This window comes from Pseudophryne corroboree, chromosome 5 (genome assembly GCF_028390025.1).
Source record: "Pseudophryne corroboree isolate aPseCor3 chromosome 5, aPseCor3.hap2, whole genome shotgun sequence".
Classification (NCBI taxonomy): domain Eukaryota; kingdom Metazoa; phylum Chordata; class Amphibia; order Anura; family Myobatrachidae; genus Pseudophryne; species Pseudophryne corroboree.
In genome coordinates, this window is record NC_086448.1 from 283,964,899 (window position 1) to 283,984,303 (window position 19,405).

The following is a 19,405-nucleotide window of genomic DNA, read 5'->3' on the forward strand; positions in this document are numbered from 1 at the left end:
TGGTATATAAAATATTACTTTTAATGATTTTAAAATAATTACATAGATATAAAAACATTAAAATATTGATTAAAAAGATAGTGAGATGTATAAATAAAAAGAAAGTGAACAAATGTATAACTGCTCTGTGTTACATAGTCTTCTTATAAACCTTATATTAGTAATCTAATGTGTTTATGCTATTCTGATGCACGTGTTAAGGGGAAATTATTGAACCTGGGGTGTAGTAATTGGCCAGGTACTTAGAAGATATATTTAATGGTTACAAGCCCATACACATGGCTTGTTATAATGCCATTACCAATATTGTGAGTTCCATATCCAACAACTAACTTTTTGGGCCGTATGTAATGTCTTGCGAGATGGCCGGAGCTCTGAGACTCAGGCCGAACTCGTACGTTTTTTTAAAAGCAGCAAACCTGGTGCTATAAAAAAAAAACGTACGAGTTTGGATGGAGTCTTGGAGCTCCAGCCATCTCGCAAGCCATTACATCCGGCCCATGGTCTCTATGTTGTCATTAGGTAGTCAAATTTCACTCCATAAATAAACAGTATGTATTATATAAATAGAGTTATGCAGTGGACAGATAAAGTAGACACAATCTGCCTGGTTTTGAACTGTAATCTCTAACTAAAGGCACAGAACCGTATATATGCAGAAATGTACACCGACGGAGTCAACATGTTCACTTCCTTCAAAAACGAGTTATAGAGCTCAACAGAAGCCACTGGAGAGCCATGATCTTCTACGACTACAAGAGTCATCTGCAACAGCTGGAGAGTTTTGAACGGCTGCAAGCTGCATTTTGGGAGGAAGCACTGTGCCGCACCAATGTCCTTGAGTGGTTTTAAGAATTTTGGCTCGGGAGAACAAGTGAGAGTGTTGCGGCCGACCTGTGGTACTTGATACTCCATGAAAAACTTGGCTTGTGCAGGGTTTCTGCACGCTGGGTGCCCCATCAACTAACTCGAGAGCAGAAGGAACCTCACGTGACTTGGTGCCACAACATGCTAGCCAGGCGGTCACTCAAACTCTGTCTGGGAGATCATTAGTGGCGTTGAATCCTGGATCTAAGATTTCGACCCCGAGATTAAACAGCAGTCGGGCCAGTATACCCCTGTTGGAGGTACACCTACACAGCATTCCGACGTGAGCACAGTGTGGCCAAGCAGATGGCTGTTTTTGTGGCCAAGATTGTTCATGTAGCTTCTGTACCACCGCAGCACAACGTCATTGGGGACTAATACACCAACCAATGACTACTGCAAGTACTGGAAGCCATTTCCAGGTGTTATACAAGAACTCAAGCTCGTGGTGCCCTTTTCCTTCATGACAGTGCACCTGGGCACAAGTCCAGGAAAGCGGTGAATTTTCTGGCTCATGAACTCATCAAGGAGCTTGATCATTCGCTGTACAGTCCAGACCTGGCCCCGTGCAACTTCTTTGTGTTCCCACAAATCAAGCGCAAGATGAGTGATATTGGTTTGGAGTCAATGGAAACTGCAGTGGAGATCTTCATTCAGCATGTAGAAGACATACCTGCTTCAGACTGGTCCAGTTGCTTCACCAAGTGGTGTAAGCGCTTGCAACTTTGCATTGACTCCTCTGGTGAAAATGTAATGTTCACTTTGTTTGTAAATTTAATACTTTTTGTGCATCCTTGGAAACCTGTTGCACACCCTTCATATACTTGGTACTTACAGATATACCCAGGACACCTCGGAAACTTCCTCTGTTGTAGTGTCCCTGTTAGATGCTGACTGTATTTGGATCAGTAAATTTTCCACACTGGGATATTATTTTACGTAAACAGTATATAAACCCATATGGTTGTAATTTCAACCATATGGTTGAAATTATATGGTTGACCGCGAGTAACCTCACCGCTGACCGCAAAGTTCCCACCATTGAAGATAATGGAGCGGCTATGTGCTATGCGCGTCTGACAGCTCAGACGCGCACAGCCAATCAGGAGAGTGCCACGACGTGGCGCTCCCTGATTAGCTGAAGGGACCCTCTGTGACAGGGGGTCTCAGCATTCGGGAAAAGGGGTCCCATGTGTAAACCTGGGTCCCCTTTCAGTGCGTGGTCCGGGTAATGCGGTTTGTTTTTTTGCCAAGTACGTGGACTGCAAAAAAGAAGACGAGAGATGCTACACTGGATTTTGGTGAGTATAATTTTATTTTCAGGTACCCCATGGATTCTACTTGGAGAAGTGGACAGAGGTCGGCGTGTGAACATAGGTAAGTATGTGTGTGTCGGCATGCATGTAATAAAGTTTTACTATCACGGTGTGCGTGTACTGTTTTTACTTGGGTATTTTTTTTGCAGTAGAACTACAGGTACCAGCGGGCCCGTTTTTTCCCCGCATGCTGGTACGCAATTTTTTTCTGGGTTTTTTAAACATTTTTGTGCCGTACAAAAAGTCGAATCCAGAACGCACACTATCCGTGAATTGGTCCGTTTTTTGACAGCGGGACTGTCGAATCCGTTTTTTATTGAATATGTCGAATTCGGGTTCCGGCGGCCGGGATTCGACTGTCGAATTGTGTCGAATTTAAAAACGGTCGAATTCCAACCGGAATTCGACCGCAATTGCATATACCTATGTGAAAAAGTGTTTATTATACTGCAAGTACAAATGTTAAGTTCAGAATCAACAGTTCAATTGTGAGCCTACTGTAGTGCAGTTGGATGTTCTGTGTCAATAAGCAACCTAAATAGCAAAGTGAGAATGGCCATTGCCGACAGCGGACATCCCATGGGCTCTAGTGTGATACCTTACCAATGCAAAGCCCTGGGTAAAGACCTAAAAAAATATTTTCTGGCACCATTATTTTAAAATTGACCCTTAAGACTGAAGATATTTTGGTCTGCTGTGTTCAGTTTTACAACCCTATCTTCAAGGGTCAGAAATATTGATTGATGTGAAAACTCTTCGCCCTATTAAAGCCTTATACTTGAAGCCACTCCTCCAGACAAAGGGGGACATTTACTAAGCAGTGATAAGAGCTGAGAAGTGAGACAGTGGAGAAGTTGCTCACGGCAACTAATCAGCACTGAAGTAACATCCGCTCTTATCACTGCTTAGTAAATGTCCCCCAAAGTACCTTGGTTCTTTGAGCCAGTGCTATAGGCTAAACTCCAGATAACTATACAATACTTTGTAAATACAGCCAAAGCATGTGCTGCAGTCACAGTTTATGGGTCCGTGCTGTATATCAAGTGGTGACGAGTCTAATGTCTTGCGGTAACATGTTTATCACAAACAAAATGCCTTTTTGCTGCTTTGTATTTAACAAACAATGACAGCAGTAGAATTTTCAGACATTGACCTACTTAACAACACTTACCGCCATCCCTGTAGACCTCAATTTATCAATTGGCAAGAATCTTCCCTTCAGAAAATGTATGCCACAAACCAATACACAGAGCTTATGCTGTAAACTACAGATTCAATCATATCTCTTCTCACACTCATTGATTGAAGAGAAATTCCTTTAGAATGTAGCTCTCACGAGCTGGGCCCTCAACCCTCATCTGCTTATCCTTCTCTTACTTAAACACCCTTGACTGCACCTAATCCTACAGTTTCTGCGACCCTGATACTTATGTCAGTGTCATCTGCTGATGCAGCTATGTTTATTTACCCTGTGCTTGTCCTATATTGTCTTCAACTGTAAGTCACTATTGTCCCGTTTTTGATTTTTCATTTATGTACTCTGTAATTGGGCGCAACAGATCCCGTGTGGCGCAATATAAATAAAGGATAATAATAATTGATGGGAGTACACAGATTGCAATGTATGCCTCTAATGCTGAAGTGAGTTTCTCAGATGCACTTACAGTAATCCTACAAACTGAAGAGAAATGCTGTAAAGACGTTGATCTAGTAATACTGATCTTACGGTATTTTCTTTGGACTTTTTATTTGCTATGAACTGTTGAATTAAGATCCGCACTATTAAATTAGACTTTTTGGCATAGTTACAAGTATTTTCAGCATTTATCGAAATCACCATTTTTTTTTATTTATTTTTTTCCTGGTTAACTAAGATTATTTCCCAGATATATAGTCTAGGTCTATATGATTTATACTGTTGTTGTATGTGATTGTTAATTATAACATAGTAAGTAAATAGCATCATATTATACTATAGTTGACAATGGTGTAAACATAATAACCTGAGTTTTCAGTGATTTAGCAGCTAGATTTAAAGTGGCAATAATTTTAAAGGCAAAGCAATGTTAGTATTGCATTTTCAATTAATTTAAATGTATTAAGTATGTTTTAATTGTTTAAAGCATTGAGGGTCACATTAATTTGTGATTTATGACAGCAGCTGAAATGAAAAGTGTGGTTTCCTTTTTCTAATTTTCAGATTTCTTGTTGAAAAGCCAATTGTTGAAACTTGCAAATGCTTGGGTCCACATGTTTTCATTGAAGTGTTTAACATACTAAAGTACAGTGTAGTTGGATTCATTAAAAAGGGCCTTCAGTGGAAATACATTACATGTACCATGTGTCAACTGTCATGAAATGAATTTGCTTGATGAGCATTTAATGGTAAACAGGCCCAAATTGTTGTTAAAGGTTGTCATTCATCTCCTAATTATTTTCATGTTTATTCCCAACTCGCATTCATGTGCTCTGTGTTACTCCATATGGATGCTTCTGCAGGCACTGTATGTATGTCCTTCTTCATAAGCATTGTGTATTAAGGGGGTAATTCCAAGTTGATCGCAGCAGGAAATTTTTTAGCAGTTGGGCAAAGCCATGTGCACTGCAGGGGAGGCAGATATAACATGTGCAGAGAGAATTAGATTTGGGTGGGTTATTTTGTTTCTGTGCAAGGTAAACACTGGCTGCTTTATTTTTACACTGCAATTTAGATTGCAGATTGAACTCACCACACCCAAATCTAACTCTCTCTGCACATGTTACATCTGCCTCCCCTGCAGTGCACATGGTTTTGCCCAACTGCTAAAAAAATTCCTGCTGCAATCAACTTGGAATAACCCCCTAAATCTGTTCAACAACTAGTGATAAAAAAAAAAATATATAATAATAATTTGTGTCAGTTTTGCTCAGCTGAGTAAAATCATCTCAATGTAGAATAATAAATTTTTAATAGATTGGAGAGTTTAGGGAATGAATAAAGAATGTATTTATGGTGATGGGCAAATTTAAGTTATAAACGTACTGTAGTCGCCCAATGAAGATTAAATACAATAAAGTGTTTAAACTTAAAATGTTGTTCTTCTTAAAACTCCACTACTACAGAAGCTATATAAAGCAGATCTGTTTTTTTGGAAGACAAGGGGATCGGACACAACCATTATGTGTCCTTTCCACCAGTTAGCTTAGCCACTTTTTATCCTGCCGGTCTGATAGGGACCTGTGTACTTGTGTCTATGTGTGGGAATAGGTGCTGCCCTCACCGCAGAGCAAGTTGCATGTATACCGCTCTGAGAATAACCCTCTGATCGCACCGAGTCACGCGGGTGCTCCCACACAGGAGAGCCGCGGTCAGCGGCTTCCTGCTGATATATGCGGCGTTTGGAACGCTGTGACACAATAGGGCTGCTTTTTACAGTCAGTAATTGTGGGGGTCCCACAATTGAGTATACACCCATAAATAAAAAGTGTGTGAACGAATTATAGTGATCGATACTGTAAAGAGGACATATATGATGAATAGAATGGGAATGAGGATGTGTCTCTGCTATAAGTGAGCTTGAATACAGGGTACCACACTATATAAGAAAAAGACAATACATATATTGTTTATTACATTGAACGAATACCCCACTGCTTGTAGCGAATAAAAGCTGTATGGGATATATATGAATGTGTATGGGATATATATGAATGTGTCATAAAACCCCATAATACATCTCACACATGTGCATGTGATTGGTGTGGACATATAAATTAATAAATGTGGATTTTAACCACACTGAATAAGAGCATTGTAATTCTAACAATAAAACAACTGCTCTAATGTCAATAAGTGCACTGAAAAATTTACTTGGAATGTGATACATCTTCCGAATACGTCACGTGTGTATAACGGGTGTCGATACATGAACCATAAAATAAGGTATACTGCCATATGGAACAGAGCACCCTGAACATTACATGTCTCATATATAGAGAGCAGCAGCACAAGGATAATAATTCTCCTAAGAATAATAAGTCCCTAGCAAATAAAAGTAGACACTCAAAGGATGGGTCACCACTTAAGCATGATTAGTCAGTGATACGCACACTGCAGACATGGAATAAAACTTTAAATAATAGTGGCGTAATGAAATCATAACAGGAGCCATCCACTTGTAGATACAAAGGTATCATTACCAGACAAAAGGCAACTAGCATTGCTACAGATATTGCAACATTGTATAGACACTGGAGACAGTGAAGAAACACAAAAATCACAGTGGCTAAGCTTTTTAATTCACTTTATTATTTTTCACAACTTTATTCACATGCACCATATTTAGCTTATGTTTTAAAAGATCCTAATAAAAGTTATATTTTAGAATTTGTGGTCATCTATCATGACAGATATTTGACTTTATGAAAGTATTATAGTCCGAGTGTACCCAATACAGGGAATCTTCTTGTTTTCTTTTGACCTTCTATAGTTACTATATTCCTTGGAGCACCTCCCAATATGAAAGGTATATACCTGTGTTACTGAATAAAAGGGAAAGGACATAAAACAACACTTGAACATAATTGATTAAAATAAATGTCTGTGCGACCCCCTATCCTTCCTTGCAAACTCCACTACTACAGAAGCTATATAAAGCAGATCTGTTTTTTGGAAGACAAAAATATATGATTAACATGTTTCCCGACACTTGGGTTGTAATATAAATTCTTAACATGAGTTTTGAATTTGACTCAAAACTTTACTTTTACTAAATACAGGTTGAGTATCTCATATCCAAATATTCCGAAATACGGAATATTCCGAATTACAGATTTTTTTTAGTGAGAGTGAGATAGTGAAACCTTTTTTCTGTAGGCTCAGTGTCCACAAACTTTGTTTAATACACAAAGTTATTAAAAATATTGTATTAAATGACCTTCAGGCTGTGTGTACAAGGTGTATATGAAACATAAATGAATTGTGTGAATCTATACACACTTTGTTTAATGCACAAAGTTATTAAAAATATTGGCTAAAATGACCTTCAAGCTGTGTGTATAAGGTGTATATGGAACATAAATGCATTCTGTGCTTGGACTTAGGTCCCATCACCATGATATCTCATTATGGTATGCAATTATTCCAAAATACGGAAAATCCGATATCCAAAAGTCTTCTTGTCCCAAGCATTTTGGATAAGGGATACTCAACCTATAATTTCATCCTCCCATCTGGGACTCTCTTGCTCAGACATCGTGATACTACAGTACATCTCTGGAGAATTTCAAAAGAATACTCCTTTCTAGTGCTTTGAGTTGACAATGTATATGCATGGTTACACAGGGATCTACTGTGAAATGTGTGTATACTGTATGTATATGTGTATGTATATCTGGGACTCTCTTGCTCAGACATCGTGATACTACAGTACATCTCTGGAGAAGTTCGAAAGAATATTCCTTTCTAGTGCTTTGAGCTGACAATGTATATCCATGGTTACACAGGGATCTACTGTGAAATGTGTGTATACTGTATGTATATATGTATGTATGTGTGTATGTATATCTGGGACTCTCTTGCTCAGACATCGTGATACTACAGTACATCTCTGGAGAAGTTCGAAAGAATATTCCTTTCTAGTGCTTTGAGCTGACAATGTATATCCATGGTTACACAGGGATCTGTATGTATGTATATGTGTATGTATGTATGTGTGTATGTATATATATATATATATATATATATATATACATACAACCAGTGTCGGACTACTGGAGCATGAAGGGCCCACCGGGGAAATGCAGTTATAGGGGCCCATACTTAGGGGTGTGGCCTGCCTACAAAGGGGGTGTGGCCAGCCTCCACAGAGGCTTGAAATACACAAAAGTTTAGTGCAGTGTAATGCAACATTTCTACCATGTATAATACAGGTGCACAGGCTGGAACCTGATCCCTAGAGGAAGGAGTGGGCCCTCAGGCAGTGGGGCCTACCGGTGGTTTCCCTGGTACCCCTGTGGGCCAGTCCAACCCTGTATACAACATTTTTGTCCCCTGCACTGCCTGGGTGTAATTTGCTCCTCTCCCTTTTTTCTCTTCAGTGCGTCCCCACTCCTTTTTTCCTCGTCCCTCTATCTCTCTGATTTTTAAGTAAAGAAAATAGAAGATGTGTGTGAGACTGTAGATGTGTGTTATGTCGAAACTATCTGGCTGTAAAATAACTGACACTGGTGGGAGAGGTGTCGGAGTTCAGACCAACTGAACTTAAATTCCAACATGATGACATAGTTATTTTCTTATCTTTAAATATGCATAGATATAAAGCAAAATACACATCTACTGTTTCATAACACTCCTGTTATTACCAGTTTACTCATCACATACTGTACTACCTCTTAATGTAAACATAGACAATCCTAAAAATCAACCAATAACAACGTCACAATATTATTCACAACCTAAAATGAGTTGATGTATAGAAAAAGAAAAGTAGCACATAGGGATACACAGGCCACATTCAGAAAGAAATACTTCAGAGGCAAAAAAAAGTGGGGATATCTCAAAAATGACAATGGTAAAGATGATTATACAAAATTAATGCTAAGAATAATATAGATTCTAAAATCAAGTGCTGATCAGAGAAATAGACATACAGTATAAGTTGGGGGAGAGAAAGGAGGTAAAAAGAGGGACAAGCTTTCAAGAGAAAGAGGAAGATTTGGAGACAGGTGGAAAGAGAGAAAAACTCAGGCCGCTTCGGAACATATAGAATATATATACAAAAATAAAGTGAATTTAATTATAGCTTTATTACTGTTAAATTGGCTTGAAACATAGCAGTCATCCAACCCTTTGTAATATCATTATCTGTTTGATGTACAATTAATTTACTGATATAAGAATAAGATTTTCTGTAGATTGTCTGATGTCCTTTTCTTGTTTTTAATCTTCATCTGCAGGTGCTGGAAATCCCAACTGCAAAGTGGCGATTGTAATGGGTAAAACAGAAAATGCATCCTCTTCCAGGTATTAGTAATAAATATAGGTGTATTCCACAAACACTTGTAAGTTATTACTTCAAAGCCAAATATATTGTTCCCAATGTCTAAGGAAGAACTCATAATTGGGGAGTCTGCAATACATTAAAGCATTTTCCTTATCTGCATAAGATTTAATTATGTTTAACACTAAGGGTGTGTACACACGGTGAGATCCTTGCTATGCCCGATTTTCACTTGCGATTTCCCTTGAACTCCCCGGAGCTCAGATAGCACAGATTTTTACTAACTTTTCTTGATATATGGACTATGTGTGCTTACGATTTTGGCTTACGTGAGATTTTGGCTTATGTGAGATGTCATTGACATGTGAGACAAACTAGATAGTACACCGATCTAGCAAGGATTGACTTGCCTACACAGTCTATCTTTTCTTGCGATGCCGACCTGGCGGGACCGCGCATCGGGATCGAATCGGGTTTGCAAGGTGACTTTCACCTTGCGAACTGCACTAACTTTTCTTGCGATTTTGACTATGTAGTCAAAATCGAAAGAAAATGTCTCACCGTGTATGCACACCCTAAGGTATTTTGTTAGTACAACATATAATACATAGGGGCCTATTTTCAAAACAATATTTGCTGGATGCACCCATTTTACCCGCAAATACTAAGTATCCTCCAACTGTATGTCTTGGGGAATGCAGCGATATCTGTTTCGATCTCCCATTGGTTTCTATGGGAGTTACTTTCTTCCGAATTTTTACTGCAATTTGCATTCTGGAACCTGGCCTGAGAGCCAACACCATTTTTTAGAATTACTCCCAAACTCGCAACACTGTGATGAAAATTACTACATGCATTTATTATTCTTGGGATGCTGGAACACAGGCTCCGAAAAAGCCCAGCGAATACCTTGGTACTTATTTGCAGGTGGACACATTTCCGTTCCGAATATACGTAGAAAGAGGCACATTTAAAAAACAAAATAATATTTACATGAATATGCTGAGTTGGATACATATCAGTATGCGCCAATCTCAAAAGCACATGCGGTGGTGCTCACATTTAGTTGAATTCATATGTTTCAAGGTAGCCATGGCATCCATATTTGCTACCTTATGCTAATGTGAGATTCCGTACATCTAATAAGGATTTGTGTGTATGCAAGCAGGAAGCCCACTGATTTTATGCCAGTCTCCGCAACCACCATAATTAGTATTGGCATTTGATTCAGATCTGTCTGAAGCAGGCTTCCCTTCTCTGTATACACGAATAGCAAGGATCTCTAGCTACTTGCATATGATTCTTCCACTAGATAAGACAGCTCTGTTCCAGCCTCCCAGTTCCCGCCATAAAATGCCCATTTCCCGGTAAGACAGATCAGTCTTAGATCTGTCAAACGCAGGGTAGAGCAGAGATTCGCAGGAATTCATCTGTTTATGCGCTGTATGCTATTACTCACCATTTGCGCCTGTTCACAGAAACTCAGTCTGACTCCGAATCGGCCCCAGTGTAAAAATGTGTACACTTACGCCAAACCATAGCACAGAGATGTGACTAGACAGTATTATTAGTAACTGCTGTAGACACATTATCCTATTTGTGCACAATATAATAATGTAATGTGCCATGTACCCAAGAAGATATTGTTTTGTCAGTTGTTATAAATACTAAAGTTTCACTTTCAATATAAAATGTTAGTAACTAAGAAGACAAATGTGAATTCAATTCAATTAAAAATAAATACCAACAGCTTTTGTTCTCCAACCACTGTAAAAATCAAATGGGAATCTACTTTCTGCAGTAATACCAATTGAAATGTCAATTACTGTAAGTCATGTGAATAGACAGGTACAATTGGATATACTGAAATATAGCCACAGCTATAATAGTAATTGGTGGGGTCGATACACAATAAACTATGAAGAAGCAGTTAGATGGTGCTGCTGATAGTCATTATCTTTACATCGTATCATTGCACCGGCCCTCTAACTCCTGCAAGAAATAAAAGCTTCCTGAAAGGTGCATCTGATGATGTGTCAATGTCTGATTGTGTTGTAATTATGTGAATGCGCAATTACTATGCTTGCCTGTCTTGTTCCAGATTTCCTGACATAAGGAAACACAAATCAACAATATTTAAAAACCTGCATACTGACATTTGCAAACACATTTTTGCGTATAACACTGAAATGAATGTGTCTAATTCTAAATGAGTCCTTTAGTGTGTAACATGCGATAGAGTGATACTCCTTTTCCACTGGCAAGAAAATTCCAGGTTATTGTACATGAACCCGGGATTTCTGTCAGTGGAAAGGGCTCATCCCTGGTCCAATAACCAGGGAATCCAACCCTCCTGGCAAGCAGACTTTTTCACAGGAAAGATCCGGATAAGGCTCCGTGTAAATGGGTAACCAAGGTCAGTCTGACCCAGGACCCATTAACAGCATAGGAAAGCTGGCGCTAGGAGATGATGTCATCTCTGAGCACCGGTGCAGCACCTGTGTGTGGTCTGAAAGGGGTCACAGCTGGATTGCAGCCGTCTACAAAATCCCGGGTGCAACCCGACATTTACATTTTTAAAGTGGGGTATGAGTCTGCACCCCTACAATCCTTTGCAAAAATGTGTTTTAAACAGTGACTTTAGTATGCACATGATTACTGGTTATTCTTTGATTACTGGTTGTTATGTCTAGTTTCTTAGTTTTAAATAGATTTTGAGTATGGAAAAGTGTGGGAGTATACTGCCAGGATGCCATCACAATATTCAGGTTCACATCATATGACCAATTGTGTTTTCTGTTTGCTTTCCTCAGATACAAGCAACATAGTATGATCCTTGTGCCCATGGATACAAAAGGTGTAGACCTTGTAAGAGCACTGAAGGTGTTTGGATATGAAGGTAATTGCTACATGTATAATATTGCAGTGGCTCCCACTGCAGTGAGCGATAGGACAAAATAGGATGGATGATCAATCTCTGCCACCAGGAAGGCATGAGTATACAGTAGGGATGGAGCATGGGCTCGGGACCGGGCACCCTGCAGCTCTCACCGGCTGCTAGGGATTAAATGAAGTAAGGCCTCACCCCCCCCCCCCAACTCATACGTACTGATTAATGGAAAATTGACTGATAAAATAACTAACAATATGCTTGACCCCACTTTCCCTTGCTGCTCATCCTGATTCCCTATCAATAGAGCATACAGGAGCTTGGAGCTGGTGTTTGGGTAGCAGCAGAGAACCCTGGCTTAGTGCACACCAATCCCTCCTTCCCTCACAGGCCATCCTGATTCCCTGTCACAAGAGCATGGAATGGAGCTTGGATCTGAGGTTCAGGTAACAGGACAGACTTTTAGCACAGTGCAAAATGTACAGCGATTCCCTTCTACTGGTCTGGTAGAACTAGTAGTGTCTTTCCCTGAATGCATAGCTGGCATATGTAGCAAAGGAAACAGCATGCACCCCCAAACACCGGCCATTTATCTCTCCGGGTATGGGTTAGAAGCAGCGTCCCTTAACATGTACTGTTCTCCATTGGTGCACATCTTCTCTCTAACGTGCTCAAGTCATCCCTCCAAGCAGAGCTGCACAAGTACAGAGAGACCTAAAGAATGACGGCAACTTCCAAATTTACCTCAGGATGAGAAGGACAAGTAATAAGAGGGAAGAAAGGGAAGGAACCTCAGGGACAACACAGCAATGTTCTATATTTGCTGTGAGATGCACAATAAGTGGCTGACAAAAGAAAATTAAATTCCTACAGTTCATTCCATGCCTATGCTTCTACAATATTACAATATTGTCATTAAAATGTGTATTGGAGTTGTGTTTTTTGGTGGTGTTCCCTATTTCCTGTTTGGACAGCTGTTTTCAATGTGGGTTGTGGGATCTACCCTAGTGGGAATTCGACACAGTATAAGTGTGAACACAGGTGGAGAGAGAAAAGAGAGTGAGCAGGAGAAAATGGGAAAGAAGAGAGGGGGAGACCATTATGGAAGATTGAGAAAAGAGGGAAATGTATAGAAGTGGAGGAGAAAGGAGAAAAAGAGAGATGGGGAATAAAGGGAAAAAGAGACACAGACGCTGGCAGAGAAGTGGAAACAGTGAGACGGGCTTTGTTTGGATACGCACCTGGCTGACGGGCAATTGGTAAGTGCATATACACTTACCAATCATCCGCCTGATGTGTCATCCCTAATGTCACAAATTGGCAGGCATTTAAATGTGCTCTCCCCTCCCCCACCAGTTGAGATGTCGGTCAACGGCGGCCCCTGTAGCCAACCACCTGTACATACAGCCAGATGCGCGATATATCTGTTGATATATCAGCACCGCTGACATTATATGTCTGTGAACAACGTTGTTAAGAAAGCCGGACAGAGAGACTGATGCGAGGAAATTAAGATGGGATCATGGGGAGACAGAAAAAAAGTCCAGATACAACAGCCTCTAGTACTCATGCTCATCACATTTTTCATGCATTTTGCATCCTCTTGACTCTGCAAATGGAAGGTCCAAAATACTAGTGTATCTATATTACGGTAGACCAAAACATTTCAGTGTGGTTGCAGAATATTAGATGTATCCTTCTGAAGAAAATCACAGATTCAGACAAGGAATTGAGAATTATTTTTAACAAAATTAGTAATTAATTGGCTGTCTTTCAAATCCTACAAAATAAGGTAATCTGACCCATACTAGCGCTATGCCTATTCTACTGTAATATAAACCCCAGGGGAACACGAATGTAGAATTTCACAGCCATTTGTCCTTTTAAATGTGTTGTTTTTTTTATAGTTACAAAAGTATTTTTATTCTCAGATACTCATCATGGAGGACATTTTGAAGTGCACTTTAACAGCGTGAGAGTTCCCGTCTCCAACCTTATTTTGGGTAAGTCCACCTAGCCATTATGCAGAAAGCTATCGCTTAGCCAGATAAGTGGCATGTTTTTTATTATGCTTGCTCAGGGTAATTATGGCTCTGTTCTCTGTGAAATGTTTGCTTTTCATAACACTATACAAGCAAGCCAAATTGATGAGACCTTTTTATAACATTTTGGCTGTGAGCTGAAGGAAAGTGTTACAAATGTGTCTGGAAATCCCCGTTCCACAAACCATAGAGAAAAACAGGGAGGCAGCTGAAAAGTGATGACATCTGACATTATAACTGATATTAGGATAGGAAGCCACAAACACTTTGTTGCACCATATAAGTAAATGATAATAAGAAAAAAGCATGACAATACATTTTAGTCACCTTTCAGTCTGTAGAATTTTTAAAGCTTTTAGACATGATATTTAAGAGAGAACATTTACTATTAAAACTGGTGCACAGCAGAATTACATCAGGTAATTATTATTAGTTTTTTTTTGGGTGGGGGGTAGCAAATATATAACAGCTTCCATGGGCGTAGCTAAAGTGGATGCAAGGGTGCTATTGCCATGGAGCTCAGAGGCTTAGGGGCTGGCTCACCTGCACCCATGTTATGAAATTGTCTACCAAGCAGAGCCGGCCCTAGGCATAGGCAAACTAGGCAAATACCCAGGGCATTTGGTATGCATAGGGGCACAAGCAGCTTCTGCTGATTAAAATTATATGTATCATGCCTATATTGTGTATGCGACTGTGGCTGTGTCTGCATATGAAATGCTATGTTACATTGTATTCCTGGAAATCACTGTAACTTAGCGTTTTGTATGCAGATACACTCAGTCGGACACAGAATATAGTCATGCCTCATATCATTTTAATCAGCAGAAGCTGCTTGTGCACCCTAGCCACATAGTAATGCAAATTAGACGCATTTTCATCAGAAAAAGGTTAGCAGAACTCCCACCATGCGTCTCCTGCTGCATAGCGAATTGAGGCAAGATATATGAGGACACCTCTGTATCCAAGCAGAGGCAGAGATAACAGTGTTAGCGGCCATGTGAGTGCTGTGTGCAGGTGGGTTGGTTGTGCAGTAGTATTCGGCATTTGTGTAAGGGGCATTATGTGTGTCGTGTGTATAAAAGCATTAATAATTTGTGGCAAATGTGTTAGGGGCTCTATGTGTGTAATTATTTGTATAAGTGCACTAATAATGTGCGGCGTGTGAGAGGGACATTATGTGTGCCATTATGTGTATAAGGGCATTAATAATGTGCAGCATATGTGTAAGGGACATTATGTGTATAAGGGCATTAATAAAGGTTGGCATAATGTGTAAGGGGCATTACTGTGTGGTATTATGTGTATAAATGCATTACTAATGTGGGGCATTATGTGTATAAGGTGCTCTACTGTGTGGCGTAACATATAGAAAGGACACTACTGTGGTCTTATGGGAATAAAGAGCAATATGGTGTGGTGTAATGTGAATAAGGGGCACTACTGTGAGGAGTAACGTTTATAAGGTAAAGCAGTACTAATGTGTGTTGTAACGTGAATTAGGGACACTATTGCATGATAAAATGTGAATAAAGTTGCACTACTGTGTGGACTAGTTTGAATTGGGAGTACTATTGTGTGGCCATGCCCCTTCCCAGCAAGAATACACCCCTATTTGGGCTGTGCACCGAATGTGTGCATTGTTCATATTTAAAATATAGGGGGTAGGAACCAAAATGAGGACTGCTATGGGTGAGGGGTGATGGTGCTGGGAAAGGGGTGTAGGGTCAGAGGCAGAACTAGCTGCGGTGCTAGGGGGCACCAGCCAGAATCTTGCCTAGGGCAATCATATTGGTTATGGCCGGCTCTGCTACCAAGTTCATGGAATTGTCCACTAAGCACTGAGAGGCATAATGGGAACTGTGTGTACTGGCAGCAGTAGAATATGGCAAATTGTTGACTTGGGACACTACAATGTGACATCATATGAACTGGGGCACTGTGTGGCATAACGTAAGCTGGGGCACTACTGTAGGCCATAACTTTAACTAAATCGCCACTATACAGATGTAGCTGCTCTTATCTTTTCACATCCTGTTGCGTATACTTGCTGACGCAATTCTTGTGCATGGATTGCAGGTACGGCTATTTGCATGTGCCTGCTTACGAGCATGGTAGTTGCAACAATCCAGTCGCACCTGTGAATAGTCGCTGGTGCAATGAACATGACTGCATCTGTACTTCATAAAACAAACTAGGGCACTTCTATGGGGCATAAAATGAACTAGGGTACTACTATTGGAGGGTCATTCCACCTGAAATCACCCCCCCAAAAAATTAAATGTCCACCACCCATCTCAGATTTTTTTGTTTTTTGTTAAGAGAGGATCTCTGCCAAATATCTCGACTGTCTGACAACTAGTTTATTAAATATAGATTTTTCAATTAATTAAATTATTTACTAATCGCGGCTTCTTTATCCAGTTTATTTGAAGTATCATGGGTGTTTATTAAGGAATCACCATGAAATTTGGACACCTAGGGTAACTATTCCTCCCGAATCTAAAAATTCAAACAAAATGAATTTACCTGCTTTACGTTTTGAGTTACGGTAAAAACGCATGTTTTTCATAAAGACTTGAAAACGCTAGGTTCAATCAACATTCGCTATCCCAATTTTTTTAATGTGCTTAACAGAGGCATACATTACTACCACGCAACAAAAAATCAGCATGGAACTCTTTTTCATAGTGGAGAAAGAAAATCTTGAAGTTGACGTTCATTTACTGTTATACCGCATACATAATTAACACAAGAAATCATTACATTTTAAAACTTAAACATAACTTGAGTTTCTAATTTAGTTAATGTCACAGAATACATAGTAAAACAATCAACAAACCGTAAAGAAACTCATGGCATATTTGCAGAACCTGAAAAATATAGAGGGAAAGCCCTTCCTGTACAAATCATTCATCAGGTACAGGAGTTTTACGAAGATGATGAACATATTCGGATGTGCTCTGGAAAGAAAGTCTGTTTCTGTAAAAGATCCAGGGGGAAAAAGTATTTAAATAGAAAAGGCTACTCCTAGTAAACTTGAAAGAGCTGTATCTTGCTTTCAAATACCGTTGTCCAGACATTCAAGTTGGATTATGTTATAGGCCCTACGCACCTAAAGATCTAACTGAACGATAAGAACATTCTCGTTCATATCGTTCAGTGTGTAGGCACCAACGATGAACAATGCGCGGTCCCGCACTGGTTCAACATCGTTGATGCCGGCTCGTTTTGCAGGCTGAATACCTACGCCAGTTGAAGGAAACATTTGACCAGCAACAGAAGCTGTGTTACTAGAGTTTGCATAAAATTATTAATTTGTGTGCAGGATACAATTCAAAGAGTCCACTGGGACACTTCACAAGCAACACTTCACCCATTTGCTGTATACAGATAGAGCCACGTCATCTATGCTGCGATGCATGCACACAGCATACGCATCGCAACGTAGTGCAAATGCGCTGCGACTGATCACAGCCGGCGTTTGCTCCATAGGCTTCCATTGGCGTGCATTTGCGGGCACTTTCCGCGAGGCAACGATTAGCGTGGCTACATCTGTTTTTTAGGCAAGATGATTGTGTGACACTTTAAACTGTGCAAGTCTGTGTGTTATAAGTGATACCCGTGACCATGTAGCCATAACTGTGCATGCCTTCTTTACGGTAGTTATGAAACATTTAGCGGAACTGTTACCAAAATTGGAGTATGTTCACTAGTGATGGTACTAGTAAACGTCTAGCCACCCACACCAATCTGCAAGCAGTGGAAACTCATCACATCTTGACACTTTTTGACCTGTGTACAGTAGCTGGGCAAAAAACATACAGTACATCGCATAAAGTTTTTCTACGTGTCACAAAATGAAATGCAAGACTGCAAAACCAGGCTGCATAGCCATCTAGAAACGGCAAAGACTGTGGTAGGAACACTTGCTCATCACCAATTTTGGCCTATTAGTTATGATGAACTACACATATTCCGATTGTCATCAGACGACATGAAGACAGCAGGAACCACCATTTTGGGGGGACGGAAGGGGGTAGGGGGTAGAAAATTACAGGTGAAATTACATTGGGCGATTTTTCCCAATGTTTCACCCATATTTTTTTACAGGTTTTCCAATTTGGTCGCCTGTCAATAAAAAGACATTATCTCCCAAAAACACACAGTGAAACCTGTGTGTTTTTGGTAGGAACAGCCCCGTTTCCGTGGATTTGGTTTCACCTACCTGAGGCAAAATCCCTGACAAGCCGGTGTGAGCCGGGGCTTTACAGGACTAATTGGATAGCCCCTGGTGGGACAATCAGCCGCGTTAATTTGCCGTGGCTAATTGCATAACCCCTTTAGTGTCACTATGACCACAGTCATAAAAAAGTTGACAAAAGTAATCTGCAACCTGGAAGATACAAAGCAGCAGTGTATAATAACATCTGGTACATTGGGGTATATTATTCAATGTAATGAGGAGGAACAAGATGTACTGAAGCAAAACCAATCAACAAATGTGTAGTCCTGGCCTTCAGTGTTTTGTTCTTTTTATTCACGTCCCCTGTGAAACGGAAGTGCCCACTATCCAAGCAAGGACTGGAAGGGAAGACCCTTACAACAGGTTCCAAACAAGGGAAAGATAATGGACTCAAGTTATAAGTTTTTACATTTCATGGTTTCTTGTGTTAATTATGTATGCGATACAACAGTAATTGGACGTCAACTTCATGTTTTTTTTTTCTCCACTATGAAAAAGAGTACCATGCTGATTTTTTGTGTGGCAAATTAAGTATGTTCGAAAAACGTGCATTTTTGCCGTAACTCGAAATGTAAGATAGATAAAGTAATTTTGGTTTGGATTTTTGGATTCAGGAGGAAGAGTTACCTTAGGGGTGCAAATTTTGTGGTGATTCCTTAAAAAACAACTGTCATACTTCAAATAAACTGGATAAAGAAACCGCGATTAGTAAATTTAATAAACTGAAAATTCAATATATAATAAACAAATTGTCAGACAGTCGAGATATTTTGCAGAAATACTTTTGTTGATATCCTCTCAACTAAAATTTGTTTTATACAAATCTGAGATGGGTGGTGGACACGCTGGTTGAACTGACATGGAATGACCCTGGACATAAAGTGAACTAGGGCATAACTATGTGGCATCAAGCAACCTAGGGCACTACTATGGGGCATAAAGTGAACTAGGGCACTACTATGGGACATAAAGTGAAATAGGGAATTGCCGTGGGGCATAAAGTGAACTAGTGCACAACTATGTAGCATCAAACGAATTAGTGCACTACTATGGGGCATCAAATG

General features: G+C 39.9%; 1 protein-coding gene across 2 annotated transcripts in view; it reads left to right on the top strand.

Moving 5' to 3' along the window:
• The window catches only part of ACAD11 (acyl-CoA dehydrogenase family member 11), a 279,715-nt gene that overhangs the window by 230,631 nt on the left and 29,679 nt on the right, over positions 1-19,405 (top strand). For both annotated transcript variants that reach the window (XM_063922380.1, XM_063922381.1), the window contains 3 exons: positions 9,120-9,186; positions 11,977-12,062; positions 13,985-14,056. In XM_063922380.1, the coding sequence (XP_063778450.1) occupies positions 9,120-9,186; positions 11,977-12,062; positions 13,985-14,056 (225 nt within the window). The remainder of the gene's footprint in view (positions 1-9,119; positions 9,187-11,976; positions 12,063-13,984; positions 14,057-19,405) is intronic.